At 44.9% G+C, this 16,914-nt stretch overlaps 1 protein-coding gene across 3 annotated transcripts in view; it reads left to right on the top strand.

Moving 5' to 3' along the window:
- CPEB3 (cytoplasmic polyadenylation element binding protein 3) overlaps positions 1-16,914 on the top strand; it is a 132,186-nt gene that overhangs the window by 16,949 nt on the left and 98,323 nt on the right. For 2 of the 3 annotated variants that reach the window (XM_083149334.1, XM_083149332.1), the window contains exon 2: positions 8,083-8,948. In XM_083149334.1, coding sequence (XP_083005460.1) covers positions 8,094-8,948 — 855 coding nt within the window. In that variant the 5' untranslated portion in view covers positions 8,083-8,093. Of the gene's footprint in view, positions 1-7,820; positions 8,949-16,914 lie in introns of those variants that run through there. The other variant, XM_083149333.1, reaches the window with a different exon arrangement.

Here is a 16,914-nt window from a genome sequence, read left to right as displayed (position 1 = left end):
GTGTACAGTAGTCACACGTTAGGGCTGGGCCTGCTTGTGTATAGCTATTCCGTAGGCTGGAGTATGACATCTTATTTTCTGCAGAATCCTACTGCAGATGCTTCAATAAATAACTCTCCCAAGTTAAATACTATGCTGCATCTAGAAGTACTGAGTCATCCACTGAGCGCACACAGTACGAGCTTCCATGGAGCCTGCGATTGCTCCCAGAGGTATTATTTCAGCTTAGTGATGAATAAAGACAGAGAATTCTTTAGTAGGTTTGGGATGTGGTGGGACACAAGCTCTGCATACATCAGTATAATATCCATATAAGGCTAGGGGTTTTCGTACCTATATACAATATATTCATTCAGTGCTATACTTAGGATGGTAGTCAGTGGCACAGTACCGGGCCCATGGTTTTTCTTAGTTGTTGTTAAAACTAGTTATGAAAAAATCTGTGAAATTATTTAATACATTAATCGGTACTTATGTAGTATCTGGACACCCGATTTTTTGATTGTATGCCTTAACTTAAGGCATACAATCAGATGCGATGCGATAATCGCATCGCATGCAACCAAATCGCATGCGATGCGATGCATTCAACCCGATTTTCCATAGGATTCATTGTAAAAATGGTCTTGTTCATTTCCCTACTATCCAAGTGGGCATGGAGTTGGATATAAACCTGTGGAGAGCGAAGCGAGCCACTGAGTCCGAAGCGTGGCGAGCGGACGCAGATTATTTAAAATGTATTCCATGTCACAAAAATAATCCGCATCCCCTCGCGGGGCTCGCAACGCTTCGGGCTCGGTGGCTTGCTTCGCTCGCCACAGGTTTATATCCAACTCCATGCCCACTTGGATAGTAGGGAAATGAACAAGACCATTTTTACAATGAATCCTATGGAAAATCGGGTCGATCGCATCGCATGTGATTTTGTCGAATGCGATGCGATCGACCCGATTTCAAAATCGGGCGTCCAGATACTACATAAGTACCCATTAATCAAAGATATGTCAGAAGACTTCTCCAGGGTATGGAAACTACAATATATCTTGCACTTAACTTGTGCAGGGATGGGGAACCTTCGGTCCTCCAGTTGTTGTGGAACTACACATCCCAGCATGCCTTGTTACAGTTTTGCTATGTGGCCATGCCAAAACTGTTGCAGGGCATGCTGGGATGTGACGTAAGGTGATGCAGAGTTCGAGTATGCTAGCCCATATCCCTAATCCTAAAGCTATCTCTCCCCTGGCAGCCTAACCCTAATATCGGCATTGTAACAGTACAGCAATGTCAACTTAAATGTTGACATTCTGGTGTCAACTTTGGATGTCAACATAGCAATGCATCCTGTTTAGTACACTTATTTGTATTTCATACTAGAGGTATGATATCTTTTTCAGCCGATAGACATCTGTAATTCCCTGAAAGCTGATATTTTTCAGACAAGAAATTTTATTTCAAATTCATTTTAGTTCATCACCATACTAGCGCAGTGTCACCTATGCTGTTTATTTATGTAGGAGGATCGTACGGTTACTCTATTAAGTATACTGGCATAACGTTTTATCAAACGCTCTTTAAAAATGAATCTACAACTCCCTATTTCCCTCCTCCTTCTTCAACAGAAGCCAAGACTACTGATGAAGACAAATAAATGCCAAATAAACGTCCAATTCGTATTTGTCCATTATCAACAAGATTACCAACGTAACCATTCTGTTACATAAGGGGAAATGTACAGTAAGTTTTATGTACTTTTTCCTATTTAAATTTGAAACCACTAATTACGTAACTACTAACAGAGTCAAATCAAATTTGGAGGCGTGGAAAGAATGGCACCACTCCCACTCCAATGACGCAACTGAAAAGGTCCACCTGGACAGTTGGTGCCGCTGACCCCAGTTGGGGAGAATCTGCCTTTTCCCATGTATTGAAAGGGAGAGCACCTCAAGCCGCCACGGCATATATCAACTGCTACTGTTCTTTTCTGCCTAATAGAAGCCCGGCACCACAAGCAAAACAGGGAGGGAGGGTGGGAAATGGATTCCAAAGAAATCCTGGATAAAATGGCCCTTGCACAACATTTTATATGCTGTCCCTGAAGAATCCTCCCCTAACTAACTCTGGGGGCTGACCTAAACCTAAAGCTCATCTACCTACACGCCCCACCATCTCACTAACCTCTAAACTCCTGATGGTCAAAATACTGGACACATTAACCGATGGTTAAAATACAATCCTTTAAAAAGTGGACCTTTAGTTCCTTTAAAAAGTGGACATTCATTAAGTCCACACGGGCAAAATGTTGACTTTTAAAATGTTGATGGGTCAAAAGTCGACATGTTTTTCTTGATTATTTTTCTTTGAGATGGACTTGTTCTCACTTTACGATCCAAGTGGGCATAGAGTTAGTTTATCTTAGTTGCCGAGCGCAGCGTGCCATGCGAGGGGATGCGGTACATTTATACGGTGTCCCAGTAGACCTATGTTGACAAAGACACCACATAAAAAAAATAAAAAAAAACTCTACATTTGTGACCTGTCTACATTTTAAATGCCATAATTTTGGCCATGTCTGCATGATAAATGTGGACCTATTGGATGTGACAGTATTTTGACCATGGTTCAATGGTGGTCTGTATTTTGACCATCGGGAATTTGGCTGTAGGTAAATCATACAGAACCCTTATTATTCCAGGGGCAAGCCCTCACAGCCTCAGGGTTTATCTTCCTAAATGCATGTGAACTGCTGTGATGGTCATGTGTCTCTTTATGGCTTAATAACTCTTCAGGTCATCCCTGTATTTATCTTTCATTGGGGGAGATGTGTAAAACCTTTGAGAGAATTGACTAAGGACAATTCCTATGAAATCTGTTACCGATTTAGCACGGTTTCCACTTGACTCCATCGAATGTGTAGCTCTTTCTCCTTTGTTGGAAGGCCAGTGGTAATCGTGGTATCTTCATTCACATTTGGTGGATCTGTCTCAAAATAGTATTGTCCTTTCTCTCCTGATAGACTAATGACCTTATATGTCCCCTCTTTGAGTTCTTAAACAGATATGAGGATATGTTGGTGGCTCACATCCTCAATGCTGCTAGATGTCTTGTAGCCTTGCACTGTATTTACCAGAACATGGCACTTGGCTGCAATGGAGAAAATCGCAACGTAACCCCAACTGCAAGTCGCCCAATCCCATTAGGTTTGGAGCCCATTGTATACTTCTGCTGAACCCTTCTTCAACCACCTATATGCGTATGACCTGTCAGACCTTTTATTGTGACACCTTCGCTCTATTTCTTGTTTATCTTTGGCTTCTCCATCCCTGTACCCCCTCCCAGACTACAGAGGGATCCACCCTCCTCTATGCTGTCTATGGCGCTTGTCCTGACAACTCCTGAGAGCATGCCTAGTCACATGGTTGCGCAATAACTCCTCACAGCATGGCGTATGGTGTTACCGGATGAGAGCAATAACAGCGATCATCCACCAGATGTCGTTTTTTTAAACCACCACTGCGCATGCCTCAGATGTCTGATGCAATGCTATAGCAAAAGAACCCACATTGCCGGTGCGTGAAGTCTCCATTGAAATGCACTATTGTGCAAGAACTACTTTACTGTATTGTACAGTATGTTAAATAGACATTTTTATCAGAAAATACTATTGCATAGACGTGCGTCTCATTACACTATATAGAACAGGCTATCGGATAAGTGAGTATACAGTATGGGCGAAGTACTGTACATACTGCAGGCTAGACTCAGGTTAAGAAAATGGCTACTATGGAGCTATCGACGGCATAGGTTACACTTGTGTAAGGGCCAGGGGCGAAGTTAGGGGTCAGGCCGCCCCTAGGCACAACATTTGTGCCCCCCCCCCCCAATTTTAATGTAATCATATATGTATATACATTTTTATTTATATATATATATATATATATATATATATATATATATATATATATATATATATATATATATATTCATAAAAATGTAACTGTAGCCCACCTTAATATTTTTTTTAAGCACTCTGGACTGCTCACTGTACGGAGGACTCGGAGGGAGGGAGGCACTTATTAGTACAGTGATTAGCACAGTGTCTCCGTCAGTCTCTCTCCGGCTCACACACTGTGATGAGCACAGGGAGGATCTGTGCGCCGCTCAGCTCAGCTGCTGGATACACAGTAGCCAATAGACTGTGTGTGTGTGTGTGTAGAGTAGCCAATGGGTGGAAGCCGGCAGAAGTGAGCCTGAGCCATTTCCGGACGCGCAGGGGGACCGTCGGACCCAGCCACCAGAGGTGATGTAATGTGCATGGCAGAGTGGGTGGGCAGTGGCGGATGACTAGTGGCGCTGCCGCCTACATATAATTCATCTATGCGGCGGCGGCGCTCGTCACTTGCCGCTGCCCACCCGCTGTGCCATTTAACAGAATGTCAGCCAGCCTGCCGCCCTTAATTGGTGCCTCACGGGCCTAGGCACAAATCCGGCCCTGGTAAGGGCACTTCTGTATGTGTGTATCTTTACGCTACACTCGTTCTCTGCTGATTACACTGGTGATCTAGCTAGATTTTGACTGCATGCAGTCCCAGAGCAGGTATTTGCAATGCTGGAGGGTGATAAAATGAAGGTGTTGCCCATAGCAACCAAAGATCTACTAACTATCTTTTATTTATCACATACTAGAAAATGTGAGCTGATTGGTTGCCATGGGAAACTTCACTTTATCTCTCTTGAAGGTTTGCGAATCTCCCCCAGGATCCATAGGTGTAATTGCTATAGCTACATAGGCTCCCTGTGCAGAACTGATGGGAGGCTCCCAAAAATCGATCACATGACCTCTGCCACTGTCGACCTGGACATTGCCTGTGAGCTGATCCACCTTCCACCTTTGGTGTCAAAGATGACAATAGTCTTTTGGATACTTTTATTGTCTAGTTAGCAGAACTCTGATTAGCTGCTGATTGGCTGTTGGTATCACTTACTAATTTTGCTTCTAAATGCAATGTCAGAAAATATAGGGTGCAGGAAATAGTGACATGGTTTACAGTCTGCAACTGGGCCCATTGCCAGGAAAGGAGAGGAAGGAAAATAAGGGGGCTCATTTATCAATGAGTGGTAAAACTTGTGTAGGATAAAACTTGTTGCTTATGATAAATAGTGCATTAGTCAATCTGCTCCCAACTGTAACACAATAACAGTTGGGAGCAGATCATCTGGGGCGCAATTTATCACACGCAACATTTGTTATCTCTTGTTGATAAATGGACCCAGTGGATTCTAACAATCTAGGTAATTCTAACATCCAGCTTCACTAGCAAGTGGTAATGTCATGGAGGTTAACCTGCCCATTAACCACAATGCAGTGCTCCCGCTCTGTCTACTCTCCACACTCTCTGCCCCCTTCCCTCCCTCCTGCTCTCTGCCCCTTTTCTACCTCCTGCTCCCTTCCCTCCCTCCTGCTCTCTGTCCCCTTCTCTACCTCCTGCTCTCTGCTCCCTTCCCTCCTCCTCTTTCCCCCTTCTGTCCTCCTCTCTGCCTTCTCCCTTCTCCCTTTCTGGATGAGGAATAAAAAGTTGCCTGGTAAAATAACAGTCGCTCGCTGCACAGAATGGTAGTGTTAAATACCAGCAGTGGAGAAGTAAATAGCGCTTCTAGTGGGAACGAGAACGGGCGTTATATTGCACCCATTTATTTAAATGGGACCCATTATTCAGAGGTTAAAATCCCAGCAAACCCAAATCAACCAATTAGGCATTTGCTTTGGCTGCGCAATTTGGACTAAACTGATTAATTGGCTACGGATTTTGGGGCCTGATTCGGAATTGTATCAATATTTGATACAAATATGTTTATGTATAAAAATGAAGGGCTGAGGAGCGATGCAGTGAGGCTTTGGGCGAGCAGAGCAACCTCTGACTGTCACGCTATGCAGAGCCGAAGGCCGGGCATTGGAAACAGCCTGGCAGTGTCTGAGTGAGTTCTCAGACGCTGCTTGGCATTAGACTACGCATGCGCAGTCTAATCCCAAAATCCTGGGACTGGAAACTCCAATCCCGGGATTGAAATCCCAGAGTTTTTGGGACCAAATCCCTGGATTGCGCAGATCGCGAGATCGACCACCCTATGCCAGGCCCATGGTATGTTCATCAGTGGTGCCAGGCCCATTGTACGTTATTCACTGGTGCCAGGCCCATGGCACGTTATTCAATGGTGCCAGGCCCATGGTACGTTCAGCAATGGTGCCAGGCCCATGGTCTGTGTAGTTGTATACAGACATCATGGACCCGGCTGTTCAGATCTGATAACCAGTTTACACAGACTGATTGCAGTCTGCTGCCATCACCAGTAGAAACCAGTGGGCACAATGGTGATTCGATGCAAAGTTTTGAGAAGCCGCACTCTGATGTCGCAGATGCATGCAGGAGGCGCGAGATGCTTGTGATGCTTGCCGCCAGCCTCCGCACTCATACCGGCATTTGAAAATGCTGTATACATGAAGAATTTTGCAAAGGATGGCAACGCTGACTTCTCTGGGCAACGCTGACTTTAAAATTGCATTGCCCACCGCATCCAAGCCAGGCTTGGTGCTTATTAGGGGTTGCGGCCAATCCTCAGAAGACTGCATTTTTCAGAGGTTTAGACACATTTTTTTTTCCTTTGCTGCATCGCGCCCACAGAGGCTGGGGTACAAAATCCAGTCACAATTCCAATGGTCAAGATGGTGACATTGTGAATGTCGACCTAATGACTGACGACTTCTCTATCTGTGCTCTATACCACACCCACAATTCTTAATGGAGCATGATTGTGGGATGAATATAGAAGGACTAACTGATATTTGGATGGGGTACAGTAAAACATTTAGAGCCACATGTATCAAGCTTCAAAAAAGTGATAAAACGGAGAATGATAAACTGACAGCCAATCAAGTCCTACCTGCCATGTTACAGGATGGGTTTGAAAAAAAATGACAGGTAGGAGCTGATTGGTTGGTTGTTTATCACTCTCCACTTTATCACTTGTTGAAGCTTAATACATTTGGCCCTAGAGAGGACCCCCAGTTGGTGATGTACAGTAATGCTGATGGGTGGAATGCTGCCCTGCAAGTGATGTATGATAGTGTGTTGAGGCCTGAAAGAGTGATGGTAGCGATGGGCACTATAGGGCTATTCATGTGATACAGAGCTATGGATTTACACATCCCAGCATGTCCAGACACCATTTTTACATGCTCCAGCAGCAGGACAGTGGCATGGCATGCTGACTGTGTAGAAGCACACTTGCCGGAGTGCCGCATGTTGACTATCCCCGTGCCAGGGTATGCTTAGCGGAGAAGCTACAGATGTTGGTGATGTGGTGCTTTCTATTGGGGTTTTGTAGGCAGATTATTCCACGCAGAGTAAACCATTATTTATAATTGGGTGCAGCATGAAAATTAGAACTTTATTGGTGGAACATTTGAATAGGGTGCGGCCATACTTGGACTGGGTCTACCTAGAAGATGACCCCCTGGGGACCTAGTCACCTCATGGGTTTGTGACCCTTTCCTTGAACACATAAGAACAGATTTGCCCCCTTACTGCCCACCTGGCCCAAAGGCTAGTTATGAGCATGGGTACTGTGCCATGGTGCCAGCTATGGGCAGTGTGAGGGGCATGCCCTGTGTAATGGGTGGTCCCTGTCACCCCACCAGGTCTGACTGTCAGTAGCAAGGGGATGGGGGGACACAGCACAGCAGCACTGTCATGGTAACCTAACCTTGCTAAAGGACGCAGCAGCAGGCTGTTATTGACGTATGCAAATAGCAGAGGGGGGGACGGGAGGAGGCGCCTGCCGATAACAGGAACCAGAATCAGGCTGTGAGCGCAGCCTGGCAGCGCAGAGTTCCGGTACGGGAGCGCACACACGGAGACGTGGCGGCGGAGCAGCGGTGTGTGTGTGTCCCCACCACACCTCACCCCAGGGAGCAGCAGCAGTGACATGCCGCACGGGGGGATAGAGCCGCGCGCCGCTGGGTGCTAGGGGGGGATGCATGCAGCAGCAGCCCGGCCGGTGACACTGACACCTCTGCTTCTCTTGCAGCCGTGCAAACCATGCAGGATGACTTACTGATGGACAGAGCCACCTCTCAGCAGCGACAACAGCAGCAGGCAGCAGCCCCCGGCGCCCCCCCATCTCAGCAGCACGACCCCAGCCCCGAATCCGCAGGGACCCCCAGCCCCGACAAGACAGTCACTAACAACACCCCCAGCTTGAAAGAGAAGATGCAGATGGAGTCCCCCATCCTGCCCGGGCTGAGCTTCCCCCAACCTGGCCAGCAGGAGCCCCCCACCACCGGCTCTTCCCTGTCCCCATCCTTCGGGAGCACCTGGTCCACTGGAGGCAATGGCAGCACTGCTGTGGAGGACAGCTACTTCCCTGGAATGACCCCTGTCAATGGGACCATGCTCTTCCAGAACTTCCCCCACCACCATCACCATCACCACCACCCCCAGGTCAGCCCAGTATTTGGGGGCACCTTCTCCCCACCCAATCTGGGACTGGCCCATCAGACTCAGCAGCAGCAGCAGAGGAGATCCCCTGTGAGCCCCAATAACCAGCCCCCCTACAGCCAGAGGAACGCCTACAGTCACCAGGCTATCCTGAGCAATAAGCCCCCATCCTCATCATCCTCATCCTCTCCCTCCAGCTGGAATAACCAGCAGAATGCCGCCTGGAATAACCCCTCCAACCCCTGGGGTGGGCTGCATCCTGGCAGAGACCCCCGAAGGGCAGTAGGGGTCGGGATGCCCTCGCCACTCAACCAGATTTCTCCATTGAAGAAGCCTTTCTCCAGCAATGTAATTGCACCCCCCAAATTTCCCAGAGCCTCGCCTATGGCACCCAAATCCTGGGTGGAGGACAACGCGTTCAGGACGGATAATGGCAACAACCTATTGCCCTTGCAGGTAGGCAATCAATAATAAGTTAGTGTCATGTCTTGTTTTGACCTTGTTATTATTAATAGTAAATTACTTTTATTATTACTACTACTGCACATATGCTTGGTAGCCTGCTACTGCATTGTTGGACTTACCATTCATTGTAGAGATTACTGTAAAATAATTGCTGGCACAGAACCGGTTAAATTAAACCCCCCCCCCCCTCCAAAAAAAATAAATATAGATATTTGCATATTATTAATAAAATTGACAAATTAGTAGTAGATCCTGTCCATTTACAGGTATACCATAAACCAGACCCTTGAGTTGTAAAAATTGCATTTATGCTGTGCATAAGGCTGGGCAGCACAAGTTCCTCATTTACGTCCTTGGTGCAGGACATGGTATACAGTATAGCAACACTAATTCACTATAATCAGGATTACTACGACCGTTCCTTTTCCAGTTTCCTGGTTTTATCCAAATCCGACTTCCTTTTATGCTCTACCACGCAAGACTTTTAATACAGATCTGTTTTTTTTTATGTGAAGGTGCAGATTTTTTAAACGTTTTCCAATTTAATACACAATAGGTTTCCTTCTTATGAACATTCATATTCATTGACAAATGTTTATTCAAGTTGCCAAAATCTTTGTCTAGAAAAGGCAGTGTTAAAATACTGTTATCCTGAAGCTCCATATGATAAACCTATTCATTCTTTGTTAATGTGAATGGCCTTTAGTAAAATGTACATATAATTCCCCAAAACAGTATTTTCTGTGTAATTGATATTTATATTTTCATTTCTTTGTTAATTCCTTTATTGAATGTTACATTTTGTAACACGCTTCTAAACATTCTACATTGTATTATTTGTAGTATGCAGTATTTGAGATTGTCATGCTATTTGCAACCTTTTACGGTTGATGACATTTTTGGCATCCCAGAAAAACAACTTTGCTATTACCACGGTCTTGCACATGCAGGCATTTGTACAAATGTAGGCTGCAGACTTCACACTATCATTTGTATTTGGTAAATTATACTGACCTTGTGTAAAGGCAACTGTTTGTATAGTCTTGTTACAGCTGTTGAGCAACGCAGCTCTGAAAAATCCATTCATTGAGGAATAGCCTGTATGACGGGTCCGTTAATTTGCTCATGTGGCTGCAGTGTGTACTGTGCTTGTAGCATTCATTTTCCCTATGACATTTGTACCTTTTTTTTTTTTTTCTCAGTCATTTTAAAGCCTTGACTTTTTAGAGCGTATACCCTCACATAAACACAGAGGACGTAGTCATTTGACAAAGCTGAGTCAATAATTTGTTTCATTTCACTTTGGTGGTCGCCTTGAGGCATGAGGTATTTTGTGCCTCCGTTATGTCTCTATTGATACGATGGGCTTTCATACCCCAAAATGATGGCCGACCCTGTATTTGGCTGACCTGGACAGTAAAATCTTTATTTTATTTTAATGCTCAAGCTTTCTGTGTTGAAGAGGCTTTAACATCATAATCCATTTTACTGGGGTACAGTATGTTTCTGAATTTAATTGCGTCCACTTCTACTGGTTTTTTTTTCACCTTTTTTTTTTAAAGCAGAATTACAGTATGCCGGAAGTAATCATTTTGTAAATGGACATAGACTGCAATTCTTTGCCTCTCTATAAGATTAGTATAGCTCTCTTCTTTGGGGTGTGATTTGCTGCTTCATGGCTGACATATGTTTATTAATCTCTGAATGAAGATCCGCTGTCCACCCCATGTATGTAGGGGACATTGGTATCCCAACGATTCGTGCGTAAACACGTTGCAGTAAGTTGCTGGGATGGGATATGATCGATAGGTTGACATACATCTGCCATTAAAGGTTGACACATTGGGAAGGTCGACGGTCAAAATGTCGACACGTGTTTTTCACTTTTGTTTTGAGCCGACTTGTGCTGACAGGTGGTATTCCGTTCTCTTCCATCCACTAGCATGGAGGGTGAATATAATATTGTGCTGAGTGCAGTGGTACACCAATACGGTATCCATGTCGACCTTTAGTGGTAGAACAAATGTATCTCGACCTTCATATCCGTTGTGATTGGCTGTTCAGAATAGTGAACTAGGCTGTGCTAAATATACAATTTGCTTGTGTGAGTGGGGAGAGTATATGGACATGCAGAATATGTACAGAAGTGTAATACATTAGTAGGGGTCGTACTTATTTATTTTGACAGTTGACTGTTAAAAGATTGACCGCTATTGGTCGACGTGAAAATGAATGTTATTAGCTTTCCCTGCATAATGCGAGATAATGCGTTTTCCTGCTCACAAAAGCATAGGATGCAGGTAAATGTGAGTTTCCCTTCATGTGATGTGATGCTGTGTACACACGGGGGCGATAGGGGCTGAAATCGCTGGAAATATGGTCGCTGGCGACCATATTGCCAGTGATTGGGAGTGTGCCCCGGCGATTTATCGCCGGGTGCGCGCTCCCGTTTTCAGCCCCTTTCCAATCGCTGGTCACAGGAGCTTGCTCCTGCTACCAGCTAATTACCTCTGTGGCACCCCCAGCAGAGGTTCCCTTTCATCAGCGACCATCTCTGGTTGCTGATGAAAAGGAGACATTGGGCAATATATTGCTCAGCAATATATCTCCCCCCGTGTGTACGAGGCTTTAGTTATTCTCCCGGCCATGATTACACCACTGTGAACGATGTAAATATACTCAGCTGTCAGCAGGTGAATGGACTTTAAAGAGACAGCACTTAGTGTCAGATTGCAGAGCCAGATAGGATAACGAGCTGTGTGATCATAGCTGCAACAATGGAAACTTCTTACATTTAATGATCTGTTCCTCTTTAACAGTAACGTTGTCTTTAATATACTTTGCAGACTGTCCTATGCATTAAGAAATACCTGGCATAATTATTACAGTTCTTGTTACTACTACCATTGTTTTGATAGTGATTACACAGCAATTTCCAGCAATTATTTTTGGTGAATTCAGTTGCAGATGAATTGCCATGGTGTTTAAATGCTGGCAATAACAGCCCAATTCCCAACCTTCGCTTGGCCGAATCGCCCCCTATTGCTGAAGTGTGCTCGCTATTTTATGTTGTGGATTCCGCTAGGAAAACAATTCGCCAGCAATTTCCCCCTTTCGGCTCTTTTTTTTTAGTTACTCCTGTTAGATTAGGATTTATCGCTGTATCGTGAAGTTCTGGTCATCTGTGCTGAAAGTGAGGGTTTGATGTAAGTTTTACGGACATCAGATTATTTGCTTCTAAAGCCCCAAACACACTAGACAATATTGGTAACAATATCTGTCAGAAAGGGCCCAGTGTGTACACTCATTTTTTTGTTAATGATGCGTACTCCTGCACATTGTTAACGACCCTCTGTCTCATCCAAGCATGTTTGGATGAGGGAGGTCATCGTTAACGACAGATGCCTGTTGCCCCCCCCCCACCGGGTCCACGCCGCTGCCAATGTTGTTGGTGGGGGACATTGCTTAGTGTGCATGAGGCTTAATACTGCATACACATTAGACAATGCTTCCCTAGAAGACGCTTATTTGTCCACATACCTTGACCTTACCTAGGGTGCAGCATTCTGCGACGCTGGGTAAACTTTGCCAAAAAAAAAATAGTCGGTGATTGGGTGTGTTAGTTTCTGTCATGGAAAGTCTGGTTGCTATGTAGTGTGGGTAGGACCTCTCTTGAGAATGAGGGCAAGTTTTGTTGCTACAGGTGTTCTCTGGCACTGATTAGAACTCCCTAATTCAGACTGGGTGGTTGTATTGCGAACAAACCGTGGCGTATGGCTGTGTGGAGTCGCCCCGCAATTTTGCGGACACATCGCTGAAATGCTAGCGCTTCGCTACACAGTACCGGGTGCAGCCTAGCTGCGAAGCGAGGTGCAGGACTGCCATGTTTTGGGTCGCAGCAGCTATGTGTGACATCACCCGGTTGCCGCAACCCTCCCCCCGTGTGCCCCAGACACACCTGTGTTGTCCGGACTGCTTACAAAAAACACTAGGTTGCCGCACCCCAACGGTCCATCGCCGCCGGCTGTCGCTACTTAAATTGCAGTCGTGGTGCGACTTTCTCATTGGCTCATGTGCAGAGCTCTGGAAATCACAGAGTAGCGGTTTTTGGAGAACTGCATTGAACTCTGAATTAGGCCCTCTGTCCATTCATGTACAACATTGCACAAGTTTTAGTACAAAAGCATTTTAAGGACCCTTGCTCCATATAATGGTTGCTTTACATCCCGTCTAACGTTCAGGTCTAATGCCCACACATGGTAAAAAATTTTTAAACAATATGGCCGTTTCTGACCAATCGGGACGACCAATCGTTTAAAAAACTTACCGTGTGTGGGCTTGATAACGATGCATTGCGATCCACCCCCCTCCCCCTCCATGCTTTCTGGTCTGCTGGTTAAGTTCACAGAACACAAATCATCATCCACCAGTCAAATCATGTGAGCATTGTTTCATAGTAGTTAGCTGAGGTCATGAGTCCTGAAACGTACTATATCTTCTTTCTGGAGTTTGTATGTTCTCCTTTTTATTTGCTTCCTCATGATGTACCCGTTTCCTCCCACATTCTAATATCGTGCTGGCAGTTTTTTTCCCCCTCCTTGTTGGGGACTTGACTGTAGGTTCCAATCCTCTGGACAGCCCTGTGTAACGGAAATAAACAACAATAAAAATCCTATATTGAGACATTATTGCTAATGAGATCTGCATGTGAGCACTTGATGCCATCATTTGGCAAGAGCACCACGCGCCATGCCATATTATTGCACCTGCTTTACCTTTTCCTTACTTTCCCCATATAAGACATCGTGCTTGATTTGTATAGGGTTCAGTTACATGAGCTTACATATTCTGCTTCACCCACGTGTTTCTGCTGAAAGTTTGAAAGCGTTTACCAGAAACGACCGTTCCATTATTTAATCGATGCCTGTAAACAGGCCACACACAACAGCTGGCAAGTACCTTAACGCTGATGTTATTGCTTCAATTACTGTTGCCCCTGAATGTACAGTAAGCACTTTTACGTTATAGTACTATGTTTATTCATTTCTCTGTTATACTTGTTTTAATAAGTAACAAGGTATTTTGCCTCCCTCTGCTGTTTTTAAAGGGTTCTATGACGGAATTTATAACCAAGTTATGTGACCTAAGTTATATTGTACAGGAGTGGTATATATATGTTCTGTAGTCATGTGCAAGGTATTTCTTATCTTGTCAGAACTGTTGCCCTAGTTTCATGACTCCAAAAGAATGTACTGTGGTATTAATTGGAGACCCTCACGTCAGGTTGTCCAACAAAAAATTTGGACATCGTTAGTTTTTTTTTTTTTTAAATGACTAACTTTATTTAATTCACACATTTCTTGAAAGTCTAAATATGCGTTCGTGCCAAGTAAAAATGTGCCATACATGACACTGTCAAATCTGTAGCTGTTATATCTTTAGATTTTTTTTAGCGTAGGGTGACGAGTAAAATTCTAGCTCTTTCTCATAGGTTTTGATACAAATTTAACACTGGCTTTTAATTTGGAGTTGAGGGAAATGATCAAGTAGAATTTTCCTTTTCAAAATGGAGGTGGACTTGGCTTGTTCCGTATAGGACCGTAACATTTTGTGTTACTGTGTTGGATATGACTGAGACGTTTTTCCCTACCAAAAAAAAAGTAAGTTAGGCATTTTGATACTACATCCTTTTTTTTATTTTATTTTTTTAAATATATATTTTTTTCTGAACTTCCAAGTGGTACGGCCCATTTACAAAAATGTAATCAGCATTATTATTATTATTAGCATATATTTAAAAGGCGCCACAAGTTTCCCCAGCGCTGTACATTGTTAAATAACAAAACCTGGCAAACAAGGCAAGAAAGTTAAAATTTTATATAAAAGGACAAAGAGTGGGTAAGTGATGGTGTAGGAAAGAAGCAACCAGTCAGACATCTGATTGGCTAGGCTGAATAGGTGTGTTTTAAGGGCGTGGCAATGGATGTTGAGGGAGAGCATTTAACAGAAATTGGGCAGCAAAGGAGAAGTTTTAGAAGCTTGGGAGGTGGTATTCAGTGGAGAGGTGAGGCAGCCGTCTCTGGCTGATTTAGAGCGAGAGAGTTTTTTGTGGATATGTGGTAGAAGATGAGGAAGAGGAGAGCGACAAAGCTTTGAAGGTTTGGGTGAGAATTTTGAATTCAATCCTGTAGTGAGATAGGGAGCCAGTGACTGGATTGTCCACGAGGAGGGTAGAGACTGAACAGTCTGATCAAAGATCAATCTAGTATTGGTCATTGAAACAGCTGGGAGCGACAGAAAAGGTTCAGTGAAGGATGGAAGACCATGGCAGGTATTCAATGCTGTGGGCGAGCGGCGACAGTGAGCAGATCTTCCTGCTCTCTGTCACCACTCCCTGTCAGTATTCAATGCAGCCCCCCTCATACGCCAATTCCCCCTCGCTCCATTTTTTTAGTGAGGGGAAATTGGCGTATGTGGCTCCAGAAGCAGCGAGACTCACGGCTAAATACAGCGAGTTTTCTGCATTAGCCGCGGGTCTCGCTGTTTTGGGGAATTCTTGCCGTCCTGTAACGGTGAGGATTTCACCAGAACGTTGAATAGAGCGAGCGGCCGGCGTGGGGGTTAAACAACGAGGATCACAGGTTTTCTGCAATACTCGCTGTTTAACCCCCTCGCCGGCCACATTGAATACCTGCCCGCGAGTTCGGTCTTGACAGGAGAATGCACAGTGATATCCAATTGTTAGAGTGGGGTGTGAGTTGGAGTCCAGCAAGAAGCCTGATTGTCTATGAAAGCCGTGTGATCAAGAAGGGTGAGGATATAGAAATGACACTTTGATTTAGCGTAAAGACGCCTTGCTGGCTACAGTAAGGGCACTTTTTAAGAAGGGTGAAGGATGGCAAAAGCAAAATTGGAGGGAGATTACTACTGTTACTTATACATTGTGCTGACATTGTCTCCCAGACAGAACTTGCAGACAAACGAGGAATGATGACCCTCACTGTGGGATAATGTATAGCAGGCATTCCCAACCATGGTCCTCAAGGCACACCAACAGTGCAGGTTTTGTAGATATCCAGGCTTGAGCACAGGTGACTTAATCAGTACCTGAGGGATTATGATTAAACCATCTGTGCTGAAGCCTGGATATCACTAAAACCTGCACTGTTGGTGTGCCTTGAGGACCGTGGTTGGGAATGCCTGATGTATAGGTTATAAACGAATAAACTACTAAGCACAATAAATGGGATATGCGTGATGGGGATAAGGCCAGTTGGTCGACACTGTTGGGTTGACATACTGGAAGGTCGAAAGGTGTCTAGGTAGACACAAGCATTAGGTCGGCAGTCAAAAGGTTGACATGGGGTTTTTCACAGTTTTTTGAGCCGACAGGCAGTATTTCTATTTCATACCCTACCATCCACTAGGGCGTGGAGGGAGAATAAAATAGTGTGCCGAGCGCAGTGAGGCACCGAACCCGAAGCATGGTGAGCGCAGCGGAGCACTTAAAGCTGTGTCCCTGTAGACTGTGTCGACATTCGGGTAAAAAAACAGCAAAAAACCCGCCATGTCAACATTTTGACTGTCGACCTAATGCTTGTGTCGACATTGTCCCACGTCGACCTAGACACCTGTCGACCTAATGACTGTCGATCACGTTTTGGTCGACCCAATGATCCCATTCTGCTTGATGTGTGTGGCCAACTCAATATTATTATTTTTATCAATATTCCTGTAATTGATTTGGAAGAAGGACAGTTTTCCAATTGTTCAATGTCTGGCAGATGGAGTGCACGCACCGACTATTTGACTGGGCGCAGGGTGGCCTCCCGAAAGTCAGTAGACCGACGTCGGAATCTTGACAGTAAAAAGCCCAACATTTCGGATTCCGACTTACAGGGGCTATTCTCCCTCCTAGCGGTCCACGACCCCCAGGAGGGAGAATTTAACCCGTGGC

The sequence above is a fragment of the Crinia signifera genome, chromosome 6, assembly GCF_055691185.1.
Source record: "Crinia signifera chromosome 6, ASM5569118v1, whole genome shotgun sequence".
NCBI lineage: Eukaryota > Metazoa > Chordata > Amphibia > Anura > Myobatrachidae > Crinia > Crinia signifera.
Note: the sequence above shows the minus strand (reverse complement) of the source record. Positions and strands in the feature narration are given on the sequence as shown.